An 18937-nucleotide genomic window follows, 5' to 3' on the forward strand; every position below is an offset into this window, starting at 1 on the left:
TAAGACCACAACACATCTAACAACCCGCAGACTGATCCGAAAATAGAGGCCTGAAAATTCAGCTGTTATAACGAGCTGAGACAGATATTCCCAAATGTTTGTAGGGAACTGAATTAGTCAACATAACTCGAATAACTATTGGTAAACTTCACAACAAAAAATACAATAAGCTTTGCACACGACTAATAATGACAAATGGAGGTTGAAAGGTATTGGACACAGACTCTGCACAGGTTAAAAGGTAATTTCCGGAAAGTTATTTAGCCAGCTTGACTAACAAAAACACTCAAATTATTTTAGCAAATGTTGAACAAAAAATAAGTTATCTCAGTGGATGACTTACATTTCGATGGACGGACATGATCAGGCTGAACGAAGGTAAATAACACTTTTGGGACTTTAATTAGCCACCTGGAGCAAATAAAACTTTAGAGCAACATTAAGACGGTATGTAGAAGAGGTGGATCATACCATTCAAATTGGGTGGGGGAGGGTTGGTAGAGTCCAAGTGATGCTCGAATAAGTTTGTGAACCAAGGAATCATACGACACAGGTATGGATTATACTTACGCTGTTAACTAATAAATAACTTCACTATAACGTTGAATGATCAATCATTTCCTATGTGGACCCTGTGTCCATAAATAAATGGACAAATTCTACAAACTTGCCGAAAAGAGGGGGCACCCGGATTTGAACCGGGGACCTCTTGATCTGCAGTCAAATGCTCTACCACTGAGCTATACCCCCGATGTCTATCACTGGCGAAGAGTTGTGTATTTAAACATAAAGCCAGAGACATCTATTTGTTTATTTTGTATTACGGTATAATACAGTGCGTGTTAGTATGTGTTGCCTGGTTTAAACCATAATGAAGCTTTTAACTTAACGTTGACAGTGAAAACAAGATGGCAGATGTGGTTGCAATTTATCTCATTGACCGGAAGAGGGCGCCAGTTACACTAAGTTTACCTGTCAATAGTTCAGCTATTTCCGAGTTATTCACATAATTGTGAATATTTTTTGCTGTTGACTTCGTGTTGGCTTCAACACTGGTTAATACTGAGGTAAATATGCAAGACTACAAAACCTACTCTTCTTTAAAGCCCATAGACTTCACTTGGTTTTGTAATCTTATTGTTTTTTTCTCCTAAACAAATGCAGTCTTACCATCAAATATGTTTGACTTGGTTTTAATGTATTTTAAGCTTTATTACAGTACATTATGTTGCGTGTAACTTTCTACTCCTTTTAAGGATCCTTGTGATTCAAGTGATGCTGCCTTCAGGTACTGCGCAGAAATTCCGTAGTTCATAAACCTTTATCAGGACACATAAATACAACTCGATAATGTTCAACAGTTTTGCAAAGCCCTACAATCTTTATACAACCTGGATGCCCCTTCTACGTCGGTGTGTCAACTTATTATCCACCTACAACAAGTTAAAGTGCTTATATCGGACGGTTCCTGAAGGCACCATAAGAGGTCCATGCTGCACGCCTGACTCCTCCTCGCCTACAAGTCCAGTCAGTATATTAATTGAGATGCCTGCAGACAAACTGGACGGTTCGGTTCCCACTTGCCCATCACAGCCCATTTCTCCCTTCTGAACACTTTTAACCGGACCAGGGAATATTTGTTTTATTTTGTATTTATTTTTTTTGTGGTGTGAGTCGCCGCTGAGATCATGAATCCACCATGTGGGAGATGCAATAAACCAGTTTACCCAACAGAAAAAATTAATTGTCTTGATAAGGTAAGGTGATACAAGTCTAAATTATTTCCAAATTACACTAATATCTGCAAGTAGCTTGTGATTGTGATTTTTTTTTTTTTGGTGGATGTTTTAAATTCAAATTAGTTTTAATTAACCCTAACCTATTAAAGGGTTTTTGATTAAAATGCAACCCTTTAAAGTTGTCAAAATGTTTAAAAATGTGGTCAGAGAGAGTAGACTACTTAAGAGGGAAAGGTCTTTTTTTTTTTTTTTTCCTCCAACTGTTTTGTAGGATAATAGTTGCTGTTATGGTGGTGCATATCTCACATTATATTAATATTGTGTTTTTGTGCACTCCATGGAATCTTTTTCTCTGATGTTTCACGCAATATAAGTGTAGCACAAACTTACATTATCTTTACCTTTAAAAAGGACAAAGTGTGTCTGTGGCTTTTTTTTTAATTTATCATCAGCTTGTTTAGATGATCATATCTGGTATAACCAGATAAGAACAAAGCATGATTACTGCAACAGTCTCTATTAGTTGAATCAATTAAAGGACACAATAGAAGCAAAATAGTGACTTCTTCTGTGATGGTGAATGCACCATAAAGAGCATAGAATAACCCACATGGGAAAGTTTTTATATATATATATATATATCTGATGATTGTTTATATATTAAAATAGTTTTTGCACAAACAGAAAAACACCCTTTTGTAATTTAGGTGTTTCCTTCTGGTGACCGATAAATCTCTTGAAACGGTTCCAGGGGAAGTTGGAGTGCAGCCATACATCCTGCACGGGTTCAAATATGCATCTAAACTCAGATTATTCATTCTGATTTGGTCGTTTTGTGCCGCAACCTTCACTTATTGGCTCTTGTTCAGTGTAGAAATGGGAGAAACAGACTGGCAGCACAAGCACTGGTCTTATGTAACAGCATTTTACAACAAATCCTTGTTTTAACTGATATCAAGTTTATTATGTTAACAATCAGTGAGACTGACTTCGATTTCTGTCGTGTTTCTTTAACAGGTTAACACAGGCTTTCACTTCAGTGGATGGAAATGAATTTTGTCACAGATTTGACGCTTTATCTCTGACTATTTTCTGTCCTCTTTTTTCTAGTACTGGCACAAAGGTTGTTTCAGCTGTGAGGTTTGCAAGATGGCCCTGAGCATGAACAACTACAAAGGCTTTGAGAAGAGACCTTACTGCAGTATGTGAGTGTTCACAGCACGCCTCATCCTGATTGGTTGAATTATTACGTAACCACGAATGAGCAGGAGTGACATCCAGACTCCAGACAAAATATTTCAACTAATAACTGTGACAACAAAGTTACAATATGTATTATCATACATCTATATTACATCTTTTATTTGTCTTTTTTACAGTGTTAATCTTATTTTATGTTATCTGATAACTGCCAGAAGCATCAGAAGTTTTCTTTTTCTTGAGTGCTTTTCGATCACAAATAAAAGCTGTCACGACATGAGTAGGCTGTAATGTCTGAGGTGGCTGAGACACACGGATGGACAGGAGATGCTGCAGCGTGTGGAAGTGATGGAAAAAGAGAAGTGTGAACAGACAGACTGACTCGTGTCTCCAGCCATCGTAACCTGAAGAGGAGAGTTTGGCTGCATCTTGATTCAAAAACAACCTCAGTCCTGGCACATATTTGCAAACTTGTGACATTGAGGACATTTTCTCTCATGCATTTGTGAGTCTATATATTAAAAGACACAAAAATGAAATGCAGAAATTAGCAAATGAAATCCTCCCCCGTCCTAAAAAAAAAACCCCAATGAAATAAAAACAGTTGCAAGGAAAACTTAAAATGCAATACGGTATACCACTTGACACAAAATTACGAAGAGGTAAAATGATCTGCTGATTTATGGGAAGCAACGCGAAGATTAGAGAAAATCTGGACCATTTGTGCAGCAGAAATATGTTTTTTTGTTTTGTTCTGTTTCTGTTTTAAAGCCATTTAACTTCAGCAGCTGAATGCGTGACACGTCTGGGAATTCTTATGTGCTTCTTTTTTTTTCTCCTGTGTTTTCTCCCAGGCATTACCCCAAAACCTCCTTCACCATAGTGACCGACACCCCCGAGAATCTGCGTCTCAAACAACAGAGCATGCTCAACAGTCAGGTGAGCGCCTCCCGGATCGGTCCTCCCTCTCTGCTCTCTTTCCTGCTCTGTCCCGGTTTTCTTCTTCTAATCTCGTTGGGTCATCGTGGCCTCGGTGGATCCGTTTCCTTCACTCGGCGGCCTCACAGCAGGAAACAAGGACGCACCTGTCTGCTCTCCTTCAGTTAAATCAAATGAGCCCTTTGACCCAATGCTAAAAAAAAATAAGAGCAAGAGAGCTTAACTTTGACGTTAAGATTTAAAATTTTACTTTTACAGCACAATCAAATCTGACGTATATGAGGTAGAAATGTTTCTTGTGTTATACATTTGACACCTGGATACACTCTTCCTCTCAGTCTGTCATGTGGCACCGGCTCAACTGTTTTTACGCTCTAATCTGATCTCACCGCCAGCAGTTTAATCTGAACAAAGGGGATGAGCTCTCCAAGTCACGCAAAAATTAAAAAGATTTCTCTACAGTTTCAACTTTTCTTTGAGGATTTTCATGTCACTCAACATTTGGAGGTGAAGCTTTTTCTTCTCCTGCAAAAGGTAGAGAAAAGTTAGTTTATGTCCATTTAAGGCCGCGTGTCTGCAAAGTGTTTGTAGGACACTCGCAGACTCTAAGACGCTTCAAATCTACAGAGAAGAGGAGAATCTGGTGACCTGAATACTGCTTCACCTTTGACCTGTTTTGTTCTCCGAGAAACTGTTACAACAAATAACCACTGTTTGTCATTTTTACATGTCTGCATGTGCAGAAATTAAACAGCTGAGATGCATTGATTGTGTGAGCTTATTGGTGGACGTTTGGTTTCATCTATAGAGAGAGTCAGGCTGGTTGTCTCTCGCTGCTTCCAGCCTTTATGCTAAAATAGGCTAATTTCCTATTTTGGCATAATGCTAGGTAATCTCTGAAACAACACAAATAAACTTGTTTCCCAAAGTATGATATGCATATTTAAAAGACTCCAAATTATTCTTCACCTGCGAGAAAAAAATCTGCAGGACAGACATCTTTATTTAAACTATTTTATACTACAGATAACAAATTGCTGTTGGGTCACTAATGAATAACAATTAATAACTCATACCACAGATTGATTGATGACAGAGGTCATGTGGCGAATTTAACTTACGTAACGTACGTTAAGTGATTTACATGAAATGATGTACATAACCTTACTTATCTTAAAACTACTAATTTGAACCCAAACTAGGATCTTTTTTTCTAAATCTAACCACCGCAGAGACGAAACAAAACCTGACGCTGACACGTTGTCCTCTAGTGGACCGACGGGTGTATTACATGCTTCGACATGACATCAGATTAAAATCCATCACCATCGTCCTGTTTTTGAAGGTTTGTGTGGAAACGTGCGTAAAGAAAAGAAACCACGCGGGTGAAACATCTGCATAACTGTTTGGTTGGAAGCACAGAAGAAGGGAAAACTACGAAACCCCGTGCACGGGAGAAAATATACTCGGGGAATTAAAAGCACGCAATGAAATAAATGAAATCTGAGCAGTGGGATGTTTCATTACACTTCAGCACCTGATGTAACACCACAAACTGGTGCGATCGTGGCTCCATTTTTGGTTAAAAACCATTTGAAACAATCGTGTAACATCACTGAGTTGTTATGCTACATAATTGTTACGATGACATCAAGATCAAATGTACACCAGAAAACGTTTCCTCCTCCTTCTCCCTCTCTCCTTCTCTCTCTCTCCGTCCTCTCCTCCGGTTTCATCCAACCAACCCAGTTCATTCTTTATACCCATAAAAGTCCCGGCAGTGGAGCTCTCTCACCGAGGCAGCATATTCCTCATAGCAGGGACGTGACTCATTGTGTGTGTGTGTGTGTGTGTGTGTGTGTGTGCGACGTGTGGGGTGTCAGATTTACTTTCAAATAAACACTTTTAGTTTTGTTTTAATGCTGCGAGTGTTTCGCCGAGGCCTAAACTCACAAGGAAATGTGACAAATAGCAGCTTAAAAAAAACCCGCCACGAGCGTGTTTATCTGTGTTTCTGATTCAGGCCGAGTTAAAAACAACTAATCTTAACATCTATTTGGGGCCATTGTTAAAGCGTATAACCCTGTTTAGGCTCATCTGTCTTCCTGAACCCCCTTTTTTGTCTGAGATCAAAATGAGCACTATAGACTGAGTTTCCCTGAATCCTGATGAATGACCAAATTTGCAGGCGCTCTATAAGGAGGACTTTGAAAAGAACAAGGGCAAAGGGTTCAGCGTGGTGGCCGACACGCCGGAGATGCAGAGAATGAAGAAGACACAGGACCAGATCAGTCACGTATGTCCGGTTCACCTCAAAGCCCGCCGAGCATTTAATACTCTCAGACCTCTGAATCTGACATTTATTTGTTACCTCTACAGCGTCATGAATGTTCATCCGTCGACCTCCTTTCCCTCCTTTTTAGGGAGTTTTAGATGTGACGTCTTTCTGACTTCTAACCATGTTTGTGTCTGCATGTCTGCATGGGGCTTCAATAAGATCTGTTTGTTTACGTGTTTGTTAAATCATTCATAAGTGGTGTTGATCCGATGCTGCGTTCAGGTTATGTTGGATTCATCATCAAGTGCAAAAGAGGACCCATAAACCAGAAAAGGGCAGCTGTTGGTCAAAATAATATTTATTATCAGACTTAATCTTTAATTTTTTGCTTGTTCTTGTGAAAAACCATTAAGTTTTCCTTTTTGACACTTTTTCAAAATAAAAGAGAAAATGTCTTCGAAGAGAATATTACAAGTAGACATCACTTTATATTGAGGGGTTATAAGAAAAAACAACAACTTGGAAACACTGTCCCTGTGGGAAGAGAGAGGTTTTACTTTTGTAGTGTTTTACTCTGCATCTTACAGCATAAAGATGTCACTTAACTGATGCCGACTGGCCCTGAACGCAGCATCATCTTACAACTCTGGTTATTTCTCATATATCAAAGATAAAATCATGCATGTGTTTATTGTTTTGCATTTCTAGAATACAACTTATTATTACCAGGCGAAAAAAAAAAAGAAGGAAAAACTGACATTTTTAATTCCACCTCATCAGAACTGTCATTTAAGGAGTAAATAAGAGCTTTAACTGTTATAACGTTTCATAACAAGACAAGAACAAGAACACTGATCACAAGGAGAGAATTTAACAAATTGTGAATTTTTTTTTATTGACTTTATAAAGTTGAATGGGAGATTATAGGAGCCTTTTTCTTGCAGCCAGCCCCTAGTGGCCCTTAGTGGTATTTCACTTTAAGGTACTTCTGTATTAGACCTGTAGGCTGCGTTCATTTCTACATATAGTCCATGGACATCCGGGGTGGAAAGGGTTAAAGCGGTATCAATCATCTCATCTAAATCTCCTTCAGGAAGCAGAGTTTTCCAAAGGCTTCAAACTATTCCTCTAAAATGAGACTGATGTTTGCAGGCCCTTTACAAGGAGGACTTTGAGAAGAACAAGGGCAAAGGGTTCAGCGTGGTGACCGACACTCCGGAGATGCAGAGACTGAAGAAGACGCAAGAGCAGATCAGTGATGTGAGTGTCTTAAAAGTTTCTTCTAATGCTGTGCGGAGAACAAAAATCTTTCTTTATCCAAGTTCACAGAGAAACATCTGGTCTGTATTTCACTTATCATGGCCACATACAAGAAGGAGATTCAGCGGATAACAAACGAGCCTTTTTAGTTTCCCAAAACATAATACCAGGAGCGCTTTCACAGCAGGACTCTTAATATTTGCAGACGAGTTCAGTTCCACAAAGCCGAGACGTGAACAGAGAGAACAAAGTGCTGCAGAGAAAAGATGTCCGAGTACGATCCTGCAGAGACACACAGGCGCATTTCAGACATTTCTCCTCGTCCACGGAGGAGCAGCTGCCCTATATGGTCAAAAGTCTCTCAGCTGTGGAGACAAAGTGAAATGCTTTCCACACATACAGAGGCATGCATACCACACTGAAACACACACACACACGCGCGCACACACACACACACACACACACACACACACACACACACACGCACACACAAACACAGCTGGTTGTATCTTTTTCTTCCACCCAGTCTTCCTACTTTTTTTTTATATATTTACTTTTTTTTTTTTTTAATGCATCCCTCTTCCTCCAGTATTTTTCCCACAAAATCTTGTTTCTGTTTTGTCCTCTTGCGGTTTGCTGAGGTCACAAGGGGCTGCAACAGTTTCCTCATCCTCTTCCCTAAAAACCTGGAACTTCATTCCAATACATTTTACAGCGGTTGTGCCAAAACCCTCTCTAAAATATTCTAATCATCATTTATATTCATATAATATAACACCAAAGAGGTTTTTAAAGCGAATAAAAAACATTGTTTTGCATTGGATGATCAATTTTATAATTAGAAGTAATGTCAAGACATTTAATGCCTTATAATGTAGTTGTATAAGGATGTTTATTAAGGTACAGTGTTTGTAAACAATTATATGTGAGTACTATGAAAACTTATTTTATATTACAACTGTTTAACTATAGTTTCAGTCATATGTTTATACACCAGCTTCTCATATTGGTGCACATTAAAGGAGCAATATTTGTTGACAAAAACATGAATCAACACTTAGTAATGCTGTCAACAAAATAACATATTTGAACACTAACCGTGAGGATGTAAGATATTGTATTACAGGATGATCAATAAAGGTATTTATTTGATTCTTTAAGAAACTCTAAAACTATTTGCTTTTGTGTAAACATTTAATTTCATACTTTAAATCTTTTTTGAATGGCTTTTCTTCTAAAATATGAATATGAAAGCTGAGAGCAGACAGAGCGATTTGTTTCTCTTCTGAAACTGTTGCCTCTGAAACTGAGATCTCCTCGGCATCTCTCAGCACCTCCTAAAATGGTGAGCCGCTTCTCACAGAGGAACGACTAGTCGAGGGTGAACAGTCAAATGTGAGAGTTCAGTGCACCTCATGGATTCAACGTACGTGTGTGTGTGTACGTGTGTGTGCGTGTGTGTGCGTGTGTGTGTGTGTGTGTGTGTGTGTGTATGTGTGTGTGTGTGTAGATAAAGTACCACGAAGAATTTGAGAGGAGCAAGATTAGAAGCGACGCACCTCCTCCTGAAAACAGACAAGGTGAGGCGTATCATTACACACTGAAGTACTGTAGTCCTCTAAAAAATGGTATTTACCTTTGAAGATGTGTATTAACTTTCTGTGTGTGTGCGTGCGTGTGTGTGTGTGTGTGTGTGTGTGTGTGTGTGTGTGTAGACTATGAGGAGCAACCACTCAACCCTGAGAGATTCAGTCAGCCCGCTGGACCAGTGCGCCCTGCTGCAGTAGCACCACATAGTGGAGGGGTAAGGCCAAGACATGGAAACACAACATGGCCAAAAGTATGTGGACGCTCCGATTATTATGATCATTCTCATTCAAAAATCCATATGTAGCTACACAGCAGCTACCACGAGTCCTCTAGTGGGCTGGCGGCTGTATTACATGCTGTTGGCGTGACACTGTGTGTGTGTTTGTGTTTTACTCAACTTTTTTTTTACTTTAAAAAATGTTTTTTACATAAAATTGTATTGTTGTTTTTCAGTCTCGTGACGATGCTTGATAGTGTTTTAGTTTTTAAGTTTGTCGACAAAAGTCTCTGATTTGCTTCTTTTTTTTTTATCATTTCCAAAGTGTGTATGTGTTCCTGTGCATTTGTGTGTGAACATATTTATGGGTGTGTTTTTAGTCTCTGGAAGCTACATGTGTAGTTTGTAAATGTATCTGTGCAGTATATGTTGGATGAAAGTGTTTATGGCATGTTGGGAAATTCAATGCAAATTATTCCATTATTTAGACTCTTTATGCTCTTTATGCTCTATTATATGTCTGTGAATCTTGTGTGTGTGTGTTTGTTTCACTCAGAAGCGCTACCAGGCCTTATACAGCTACACGGCAGCAGAGGCAGATGAAGTTTCCCTCCAGGAAGGCGATCTGATCTTAGACGTGGAGCCCATCGACGAGGGGTGGATGTTCGGATGCAACCAGCGCACGGGGCAGCGCGGCCTGCTGCCCGCTAACTACGTCCGACCCGTGTGAGACAGACAAACAGACATCAGTTGGTCCACCACCTGCAGTCAGGCTTCATAATCAGCTTTTGCAAATGAAGAAATCTTTTTTTTTTTCTTTTTTTTTTTTAAACATCCCTGCCTGGTTCTACTTTGCCTTTTTGTTAGAAATGGGACTTTCAAACGTAATTAAAGAGATTGTGGTTTTGGTATTCTGTCTGTAACAATGGGAAATGAGGAAATCATAGTTAATGCATTCACAAAAAGAACGATAATCGACAAGTTTACTACAATATTTCACACCTATATGATTTTTGTATCTTTCTCAGGTAACATTTACCTTTTTATGTCCATGTTCCTCAGCAGTAAATGCAGCCTTAGCTGCGGCTCAAGTGTCAAATCAAACCGTTTATACGTTCTCTAACCGTCGTCGTAACTAACTGCTTGTAAATCTCATAAAACACTGGTTTGATGTGAATTTGCGAAAGATAAATCATACATCTTATGATTAAGTCATTTGAGCTGATCTGATTAAAAGTGGAATATTTATGCGTGTTGAATTGATTTTTTTTTTTTTGCTTCATGTATGCTTTTGTTCTGCAGCATTTTTTTTCCCACTGTGGAGGTGATAATAAACATCACAGTATCATGTGAAATACTTATCTTTATTCAAAAACATCAAACAGTTAAATGGAGTAAAAGTTTACCTTAACTGGGTGTTTAAAATAAAGTCAGTATTTGTAAACAAAGTCTCTTCAGTTAAAAACGGGGACTTTAGCACCAAAGATTATTCACCACATAAAAAATTTAAACGGTTCTCCCAAGTATCGACTGGCTCAGAATCACGTCACGACAAACAAACAAAACAAAAAGAAAAGTCCTCTTCAAGCTGTAACGCTCAGCTTGGCAGCGGAGAAATAGGCCACTCTCTTGTTGATTTTCCTTTGCAGTTTGGACGGCAGGTAGTCGAGCAGCTTCTTGAACAGCTCCGGGTTTCCTCCGATGAAATCCTCACACAGTCTGCAGAGGAGAGAAGAACACGCAGCGTGTTCGGATGCAGATCGAAAGCATTCAGGTTTAACTCATTCATGAGTGACTGGAGTTGTGGGCTTGAAAAATGACTCGAGTTTTACATAACTGACGTGCCGTGTGGCGGCTTTTGCACGTTTGTGGTCTGTTTGCAGAGTTTACACTCGTAAAACTGCATGAAAGAACAATAATAATACTTCAACAAGCCTTAAAAAAAAAAAATTAAAAGCAGTAAAGTGTGGATATTCTTTCGAGTTCATCCTCTATCAACCATCAATGTATGGAACAAATTTAATAGCAAGATATTTCACTGATCCTTTTAATGCAGAGTTACTATAATGTCGATATTTTAGGGTGAAATGTCTTCACAGCTGTTGGATAGGTTGCCATGAAATTTGGTAAACGTGTTCAAGTTTTCAGGATTCATTTGAATACCTTCAGTGATCTCTTAACTTGAGTACTGTGGAAGTTAAGCTCCTCTTATTCTCTGCATCTCATTACAGTTAATTCATTGGACATTGTATGAGCGATTAGCGGTCGTTGCAATACGTTAGTTTATTATTTAACACATGCTAAACATTTCCATAAGCCTCAGCTGTTCTTGGTGTTTGGGAAGAAAAGTTCCCAAACAGGCTACTTTTCAGACTAACACGCTAAATTAAAATAAGAACATGTTTGCTAAGAAAGCAGTGCACCGACTATGGTGCATGCTAATGTTAGTATAGCATCAGAGACCCATAGACTATAAAAAAAAAAAAAAAAAAAAAGTAGTTTCTCGATCTGCAACGTAAGGGCGATGCCGAAGTGCAATACCACTCAGTGCCACTAGGAGTCTCATCCTCACCTCATTGTAGCAAGAAATATTTCTTCTGTTTATGGTGCAAAATGTTCCAAACTTGTTACATGCGCTGCGATAAAACTCACCGAACGCCACTTTACACTCAAGTGAGCGACTTTAATCCGACCGGTTCCCGTGAACGTGCCACAGCCTTCGTGTCCCCACGCAGGAGAACAAGGTAAAGCTCATTGGCATCAACACCACGTCCTCGGCCGCGTGCGAGCCGGCCGTGCAGCTCAGAGCTTTAATAGCTGCGAGTGTTTAAAGCGTCTCTCTGGACTTTGGTAAAACTGCTTAATCGCACGTGCGGACGGTGACGACGCGCAAGCGACCGCCAACGCAACACGAGAAACTGAACGACAATCTGGATTCAGAGCTGATGGCTGGTTTTAATTTGTTACCTGAAGAGAGAGTACGGCTGCGTCTGGAAGATGAACACGTCACTGCAGTGGTTTTGTGACGGAGCCCTCAGAACGGCCACCTGACAACGGTAGGATTCAATAATCACATTAGATTGGACGATACGTAAAAATCCTGATTTCTTTACTTATATATTTTCAGCCTTTTAAAATAGATACAAACAACAAAAAGGTTTTTTTTTTTTTTAAACCAAAAAAAGCAAAATGAAACCCTTTTGCTTTTTAGTTATGGTATCAGCATGATTCTGATTTTTGCTGTGCCACTTTAATTCAGACAGAAATCTCAACAAATATTGAAAAGGTTCCCACAAAAAGTGAAATATCAACAAAATTATGATCACCTACTGGAATTAATATTCAATAAATTTGCTGGTCATTAGCTTTTCCTTTAGAGCCACCAACCGGTGAAAATGCACATACTTTGCATGTATTTAAAAAAAAAAAAAAATAAAAAAAAAAAAATTGTTTTTTTTTTTTAAAAAGTCACCAAAAACATTCCCATCATGCTCAGCTAATTTGAAGACTGTTTATGGATAATTAGCCAAAGATAGTATACGAACTTGAGCTGCAATGGTAAACATGACACCTGCTATACCACACTGACATTAGCATTCATGCTAAAGCTGCAGCCTGACAAGAGTGTGACCGCTGACCTTACAGTCTCACGCTGTAAGTTTCAACACACGCATGGGAAATCATTGCCACGTAGTGCATGTGCACGTCACAGTCTGAGTCCTTAAACCACTTAAGATTTCTTAACGCGGCACTTCTACCTAATGGCTGTGCTATAATTGGTCCACTCAGCAAATTACATCACAGAAGTAAAAGGGATTTAAGGGTATCGTATTCAGAAAGGTGGAACGCCGCAGTTTTCTTGGCTCAAGTCTGGAAGAGGAAAAAACAAAAAACACTTTACTCGAGTTTTTGCGACAACAAATAGAAACAAAACAAAAAAAAGAGCAATTGACCATCTTTCATGTCGTACCGAGTCTCTGAGGATGCGGAGGTTGCTACTTCCCCCGAACACCACGACGTCGCCGTCACTTCCCAGGCACGCCGTGTGACAAACCCTGACGGGCGAATAAATAGGAAAAAAAAAATAAAAAAAATCACACACTCGTTTGGAGACGACACCTCGAGCTTACGAGATCCAGATAGACCGATACCGCAGAGATGGACGACAGATTTATGTCATCGGTTTTGTGCATCGTTGGAAGCAAAGCAGAAGAATAATGAGATTCAGTGGGGGGGGGGGGGGGGGGGAATCATTGTGAAAGATGAAAGAGATGTTCACTAAAGTGAAATATCTCGTATTATGGTTTCTTTTGAAGTTTGCATCATTTAGCGTTTCATAAACGGGAGCTGTAACATGCAGAACCGTCTACCTGGGCTTGTCTTCGTGTGGGTGCTTCAATTTGGTCCACTCTCTCGTTTGTGTGTCAAACTGCCAGGCATCATCTAAAAAAAGGAAGAGACACGTGGTTCAAACACAGACTGAACCATAGGAACATCATAAAAACACCCACTTGAGCGAGCTTCTGTTTTAAGACTTAAATTTAAAGAATATAATTAGATGAGAATCGTTAAAATCGTGCAGATGACGTGTTTTTCCTGTTAGTTTCAACATTTGACATCAGGCCGAGTACCGAGGGACTTTACTGAATGTTTTGAAGTCACTTAATTTTGTGTGCTGGAAAGTTAAAATGGTGACAAACAACCACAAAAATGCAGGGTATCGCTCTGGTGGGCGGGGCTTACTCAGAGTGTTTTCGTCGATACCGAGACCGCCGTAAACAAAGAGCGCGTTATGCAACACGGACGTCATGGTGTGCATCGAGCGGCCCAGAGGTGCACACGAAGGCGGGATGTCGCTGAGTGAAAAACAATGCAGCAGTGGCCGGTTAAGTTACTGAAAACTAAAGCTGTGGAGTTTAAAAATATACATTTAAAAAAAACAAACAACAAAAAAAAGCTTATAAGATTGAAGGAAGTTTTACAATTTGGTCCAGGTCCAGGTGTCCAGGTCTAAACAGGAAACGTCCAACTCTGCCAACTCCTGCAAAACACAGGAAAAGACAGTCCGACCGATCTGGAAGTATTTTCAATGGAGTGTGTACATTAGTCTGCACGCACAAAAGTATGTGGACGCCTGAACATTTGAACCTGTATGTGACACCTCTTTACAAAACCATTACTCTTCTGTCATGCGTATCAATTAAGTCCAACATTAATGTTGAGTGATAAGGTCCTGGCTCACATTCAGTGTACCAGTCCATCCTGAAGGTTTTTCGATGAGGCCCGATGTTTCAGTTCTTCCACACCAAACTCAAAAGGTTTCTTTACCGGCTCTGCGTCCGTGCGGGAGGGGAGCGCCATGTCACGACAGGAAAGGGATGTTGAAACAGGAAAAGGGCCCTCCCCTCCCAAAATGTTACCACAACATTGTCTGAAACATGTTGGTGCAGTAAGACATCCCTTTCGAGGACGAGCTGAAATAATGAAAAAGCTGCACCAAACTACCAAAAGTACAAAAGGTGTCCGCATACTTTTGCCCGTTAGTAACCGAGCCGCTCACCATACCACCGGTGATGTAACCTTTGCTCCCCAGCAGGGCGCTGGCATGGCAGCTTCTCGGGACAGGGGCAGGACCCTGGACGGAGACGAAACACACTCCATTACACCCAAGATAGGGTGCATGTATACATGTATACGATTGCAAAAGCATCATAAATCTGCAGAGCGTTTTGGGTCGTGGTTTTTCAAGGAGTTATTGCCACACTTTCTCTTTTCGACACTCCAGCATCGTTTTCATCCCAAGTCGTAACCGACTAATCACTCTGCATGCCGTTACCGTCTGAAAGTACAGAAGAGGACCGAAAAAGAACATCAGTAGACCATGATGCTGTCCTCACTTCAGTCTCCGGCATGCTCCACGTAGCAGTGTGCGTGTCAAACACGTTGACCTCGTTGTTCCACCCCCAGCACCGAAATAACGCGTCTCCGATTGTCGTCTAAAAGGCAAAAATTTGGAATATTATCAGTAACAACCAGTTTTATGCTGAAGAAGATTAACTAATGAAATCTCTGCATTATTTGCATTTATTAAAAAAAAAAAATAAATAAATAAATACCCATAAGAAATAAATGTATTTTCACACAGTAATTACGTGGCTCAGTGATCACGATCACTTACCCAGGAGATCTCGTCCAAAACGAAGCTTGAAGACGACGTGTCTCGTACCTCCCTGATGGTTTTACATCCATATCCACCAAAGTAGATTAATCTGCACCAAAAAACAAACACGGCAAACCATCGAGTCACAAATTAAATTAAAAGGAAAACCGGCGACAAAAAAACAAATCTTAAAATATCTCTCAACTAAACAACAATGCGTCATTAAAACGACGAGTTCCTCGCGGTGTGACGGGCGGGTGGAGCTTGTTCCCTGCAGTTTGGATGCCTTGCGATCTCCCGCAGAGAGAACCGACCTGTTTCTGTGAGTCCAGCAGGAGTGCTTGTAACGTGGGGAGGGCGTCGATCCCTTGGTGTCGGTCACTCTCTTCCACGAGAAGCGCTGCTCCGAGAGGTCCACGCTGTACATCTACAAGACACGGCAGCTTAGCTTCGCCTCTCGGCATGCCAAGATCTGCTAATTAAATGCTAAACATAGATCACAGCTGGTGTCAACGGCCGCTTTGCACGTATTTGATCGCAAATCAAATCGGAGGCGCGTGAATTTTGAACTCACGAAGCTAGAAAAGTTGATACAAGCCATCCTGTTGTTGCGAATTTTCAATCCTTCTGATGATTGTTGAGACGTTCCAGTTTTGTTGGTGGATGAGCTGCTCGTTTTCTTCAGGCAGGTTTTTTTTTTAATCCGTTTCACAGGCTGCAGCTCAGTTTATCCTTAATGTAGCTAGAAATGACACATTTTCTTGCAGATGTTATGCCAAATAAGAAAAATATAATCGACATATGTAGCTTTAAACTCAGCAAGGATATACAGCGTGTCATTTCCAGCTCAGTCCTTTGATTTAAGTGGAAAATTGGGGTCTGCGCTTGTGAAAAATGGCTAAATGTTGGAAATATTTTGAAGTAGACTTAATATTTTTTGTATAATTTATAGATATTTATTTATTTTATTTTACCAGGAAGTCCCATTGAGAGCAGAATCTCGTTTACAAGGGAGATAGCAGCCGTACAAATTCACAAAATAATACACAAAATCCACAATTAAACAGCGATTCCAGTATGTGGACCTCTTAAGAAAAACAAATAAATGACTCCTACAAAACAGTGCCAAGCGTCTCTCACGAGTATTTACCAGCTCTGTGACTTGGCCCAAAAGGAGCCTAACGTGGTCGTCCGCGGGGTCTCACCTGGTTGGAGTACCCGGCGGGGTCCCACCCTCCGAAGATGTAGAGTGTGCCGTTCATATTGGCGCCACAGAAGCCCGATAAGTCAGGCGGGATGTCTCCTGTGATCTCCCGCCGCTCCCTGTCACACAACAACACACAGGACAACGGAAACGAGCGCAGCAACAGGGAGAAGGACGAACAATTGTAAATCCTTGAAACCCACACGTTATGTAAAGTAAACACTGGTGAGGGTTGGCTGAGGTTTCAACAGAAACACCAAGAACTCGTTGCACCTGACTGAGATAACCATAAAAAACAACAAAAGACTGTTTTTTATTTGAATTCTTCCGATAAATTCTCCCTTTAACTGTAATCTTTGCTCTTTAAATCGAGCCTGTACCGTGTTCATCCCGCTTTTAAAGAACTATTTTAAATCAAAAACAGGCGGACATCCACAGATTATAAATGTCAAGGTGACACAGCTTTCATCTCGGCTGATAACGGTCATCTTTCTTTCGTACCAGGTCCCGCTGGCCAAATCATGGAGCCATATCTCATCATGGGGCAACATGACATCCTGTCCTTCAACTACCTGTGAGGAAACAAAGAGCAGATGAAGTCATGGAGGAAAATAATTTTAATAAAAAAAATAAAAAGACTATTTTACCCACATTTTATCAAATAAAAAAAATAAAGTTTTGTCTTCCGAGAGGCCACCGACATCAAAATCTGGCCAAACTATTCACACGCCTACATTTTTTATTTTCTGCTCCCGTAAATGGAAATTGTGGACATGGAAACAATCTGGATGCAACAAGGTGCAGTTTGAGAAATGGGTTTCCTTGTTGAAACATGTCCCTGCATGTAAAGTTTCACAAAAGCCCCCTCCTCCCCCCGGTTCTTCTTTTGGAGACCATTTTGACATTCTCTCCCCCCACCCCACATCAATGTGCACAGATTATACACCCAGCTGACAGTTTAAGGGACACCAAAGCACAACGAAAAGCAGATTTTTAGCTTGATTTGAAGGCCGCAGCTGCTGGTGCTTTTTTTTTTTTTTTTAAATTGAGGTGTATTTAACACTTATCCCAAACTAATTTGATCAATTAAGCTTGCCAAAATATTGGACAGCACAAACTGCCACCTCCAAAATTCACCATTTAAGAAAATAAATACATGAAAGTAGGATTTACGTGCATGGAAGTCGTCAGTAAAAGTCTTTGGTTCATTTCTGCAGGCCATTATCTAAGAAATGTGACTCTTAAATATGGCATTTATCCAAGTTAATTATCTCTGCACTCTCTTAAATCTTGGTAGTCTTATTTCAAATGAACACCGGAGTAACTGGACACTTTTAAAAAAGGCTCGTTTGTTTCCTGACTGCTCGCTGATTTACCTGCGCAGGTAGAATTACAGCCCGACAGCTCTCTCACCTGATAACCTCCCCAGACGTGCAGGGTGTTGTTGTGTGTGAACGCCGTGTGGTTGCTCCTCTTCAGCGGGGTCGCCGGCGCGTCTGTCCGGGCAGCATCCATCCCGGAACCCGGGGCGCTCCGACCGTCAGCGCTTTCACCGCCACAAAAACAAAAACAAAAACAAAAAAAAACTCTTCAGAAACAGAAATAACTCAAATGTTGTTGTTTTTTTTTACAGGGGTGTTAAAGCTTGAACGTCCTGGAGGCTCAGAGTCCTGACTGATTTAGAGCTTCTGCTGAGAGAGAGAGAGAGAAAAGCCGACTGGATTGGAGGGTTAGTGAAACGTGTTTTTCAGGCTGGTTCCTCCTCCCAGTCCCGTGATCTCTGCGGAGGTTTACCTCTGCACCAGCAAACCAGGGGGTGGCACACGTCTTTAAAGTATCTTATTATTTAAATTGCTTTATAATTCCTGCAGCCTGCATCTAGATATAGTAAAATATAATGAGGCCATTATGATTCAAGTTAACAGTTCAACAAGAGAATTTGACACGTTAACTCATCAAACAGGTGAAACGCGTTACAATCACGTCACTGAAAGATGGGCCTCCGTCGTGAGCATGCAGGTGCGCTGTGATTGGCTGCACCTGTTTGTTTTCCCTATTTGGCAACTCAAACTTTTGGAGTCCAGCATGTTTCTCAACAACAGACCTTCTTCACAGCGACTCGTCCTGAGGTGGAAAAAAATCACAGGTTTTTCTAATAATTCACTTGCATATATTGTTTTCCTATAACCGAGTGTCACCAATTCAGTCTCCGATATAAATGTGAAACACGTCCAACGTCCCTCCTTAGAGTTGCATAATGGCCAGAAACATTTTGAAGTTTGACCTTTTACCCTTTCGGATATAAATTGTCTGTTTGTTTCTATCAGATTTTGACGTTTGTGTTCAATTT

General features: G+C 40.4%; 2 protein-coding genes and 1 non-coding gene across 5 annotated transcripts; 1 reads left to right on the forward strand and 2 right to left on the reverse strand.

Moving 5' to 3' along the window:
- Positions 1-678: 678 nt before the first annotated feature.
- On the reverse strand, positions 679-750 carry trnac-gca (transfer RNA cysteine (anticodon GCA)). The gene has a single exon. It is a non-coding gene; the product is annotated as a tRNA-Cys (tRNA).
- An 824-nt stretch (positions 751-1574) lies between these two features.
- LOC138204718 (LIM and SH3 domain protein 1-like) lies at positions 1575-10578 on the forward strand. Of its 2 annotated transcripts, XM_069160154.1 has the most exons (8): positions 1575-1757; positions 2850-2944; positions 3794-3878; positions 6067-6174; positions 7309-7416; positions 8927-8996; positions 9132-9220; positions 9780-10578. In XM_069160154.1, the coding sequence occupies exons 1-8, from the start codon at positions 1689-1691 to the stop codon at positions 9951-9953; spliced, it is 798 nt and encodes a 265-aa protein (XP_069016255.1). In that variant the 5' UTR covers positions 1575-1688; the 3' UTR covers positions 9954-10578. The 2 variants fall into 2 exon arrangements, with proteins under 2 accessions (XP_069016255.1, XP_069016256.1); XM_069160155.1 differs by lacking the exon at positions 6067-6174.
- LOC138204717 (kelch domain-containing protein 1-like) lies at positions 10575-18248 on the reverse strand. 2 transcript variants are annotated; one of them, XM_069160151.1, is made up of 13 exons: positions 18001-18248; positions 17089-17159; positions 16589-16706; positions 15698-15810; positions 15402-15492; positions 15121-15219; positions 14784-14858; positions 14206-14264; positions 13967-14079; positions 13594-13666; positions 13194-13278; positions 12191-12270; positions 10575-10942 (listed from the first exon to the last, which is right to left on the reverse strand). In XM_069160151.1, the coding sequence occupies exons 1-13, from the start codon at positions 18100-18102 to the stop codon at positions 10807-10809; spliced, it is 1215 nt and encodes a 404-aa protein (XP_069016252.1). In that variant the 5' UTR covers positions 18103-18248; the 3' UTR covers positions 10575-10806. The 2 variants fall into 2 exon arrangements, with proteins under 2 accessions (XP_069016252.1, XP_069016254.1); XM_069160153.1 differs by lacking the exon at positions 10575-10942 and having other exon boundaries at positions 12232-13093.
- Between the last annotated feature and the right edge of the window lie 689 nt (positions 18249-18937).

Source organism: Embiotoca jacksoni, unplaced genomic scaffold, assembly GCF_022577435.1.
Source record: "Embiotoca jacksoni isolate LCO1_2020_lvr unplaced genomic scaffold, fEmbJac1.0.p SCAF_26, whole genome shotgun sequence".
In the NCBI taxonomy this organism is placed as follows: Eukaryota; Metazoa; Chordata; class Actinopteri; family Embiotocidae; genus Embiotoca; species Embiotoca jacksoni.

Excerpts from the sequence above, each read along its gene's own strand:
- LOC138204718 (XM_069160154.1), top strand. The coding sequence starts at position 1,689 with ATGAATCCACCATGTGGGAGATGCAATAAACCAGTTTACCCAACAGAA. Across the intron at positions 2,945-3,793 it reads AAGAGACCTTACTGCAGTAT|GCATTACCCCAAAACCTCCT; the intron begins GTGAGTGTTCAC and ends GTTTTCTCCCAG. Across the intron at positions 8,997-9,131 it reads TCCTCCTGAAAACAGACAAG|ACTATGAGGAGCAACCACTC; the intron begins GTGAGGCGTATC and ends GTGTGTGTGTAG.
- LOC138204717 (XM_069160151.1), bottom strand. The coding sequence starts at position 18,102 with ATGGATGCTGCCCGGACAGACGCGCCGGCGACCCCGCTGAAGAGGAGC. Across the intron at positions 14,859-15,120 it reads GGAGCATGCCGGAGACTGAA|GGTCCTGCCCCTGTCCCGAG; the intron begins GTGAGGACAGCA and ends GTCTCCGTCCAG. Across the intron at positions 14,265-14,783 it reads GTTACATCACCGGTGGTATG|GAGTTGGCAGAGTTGGACGT; the intron begins GTGAGCGGCTCG and ends TGTGTTTTGCAG.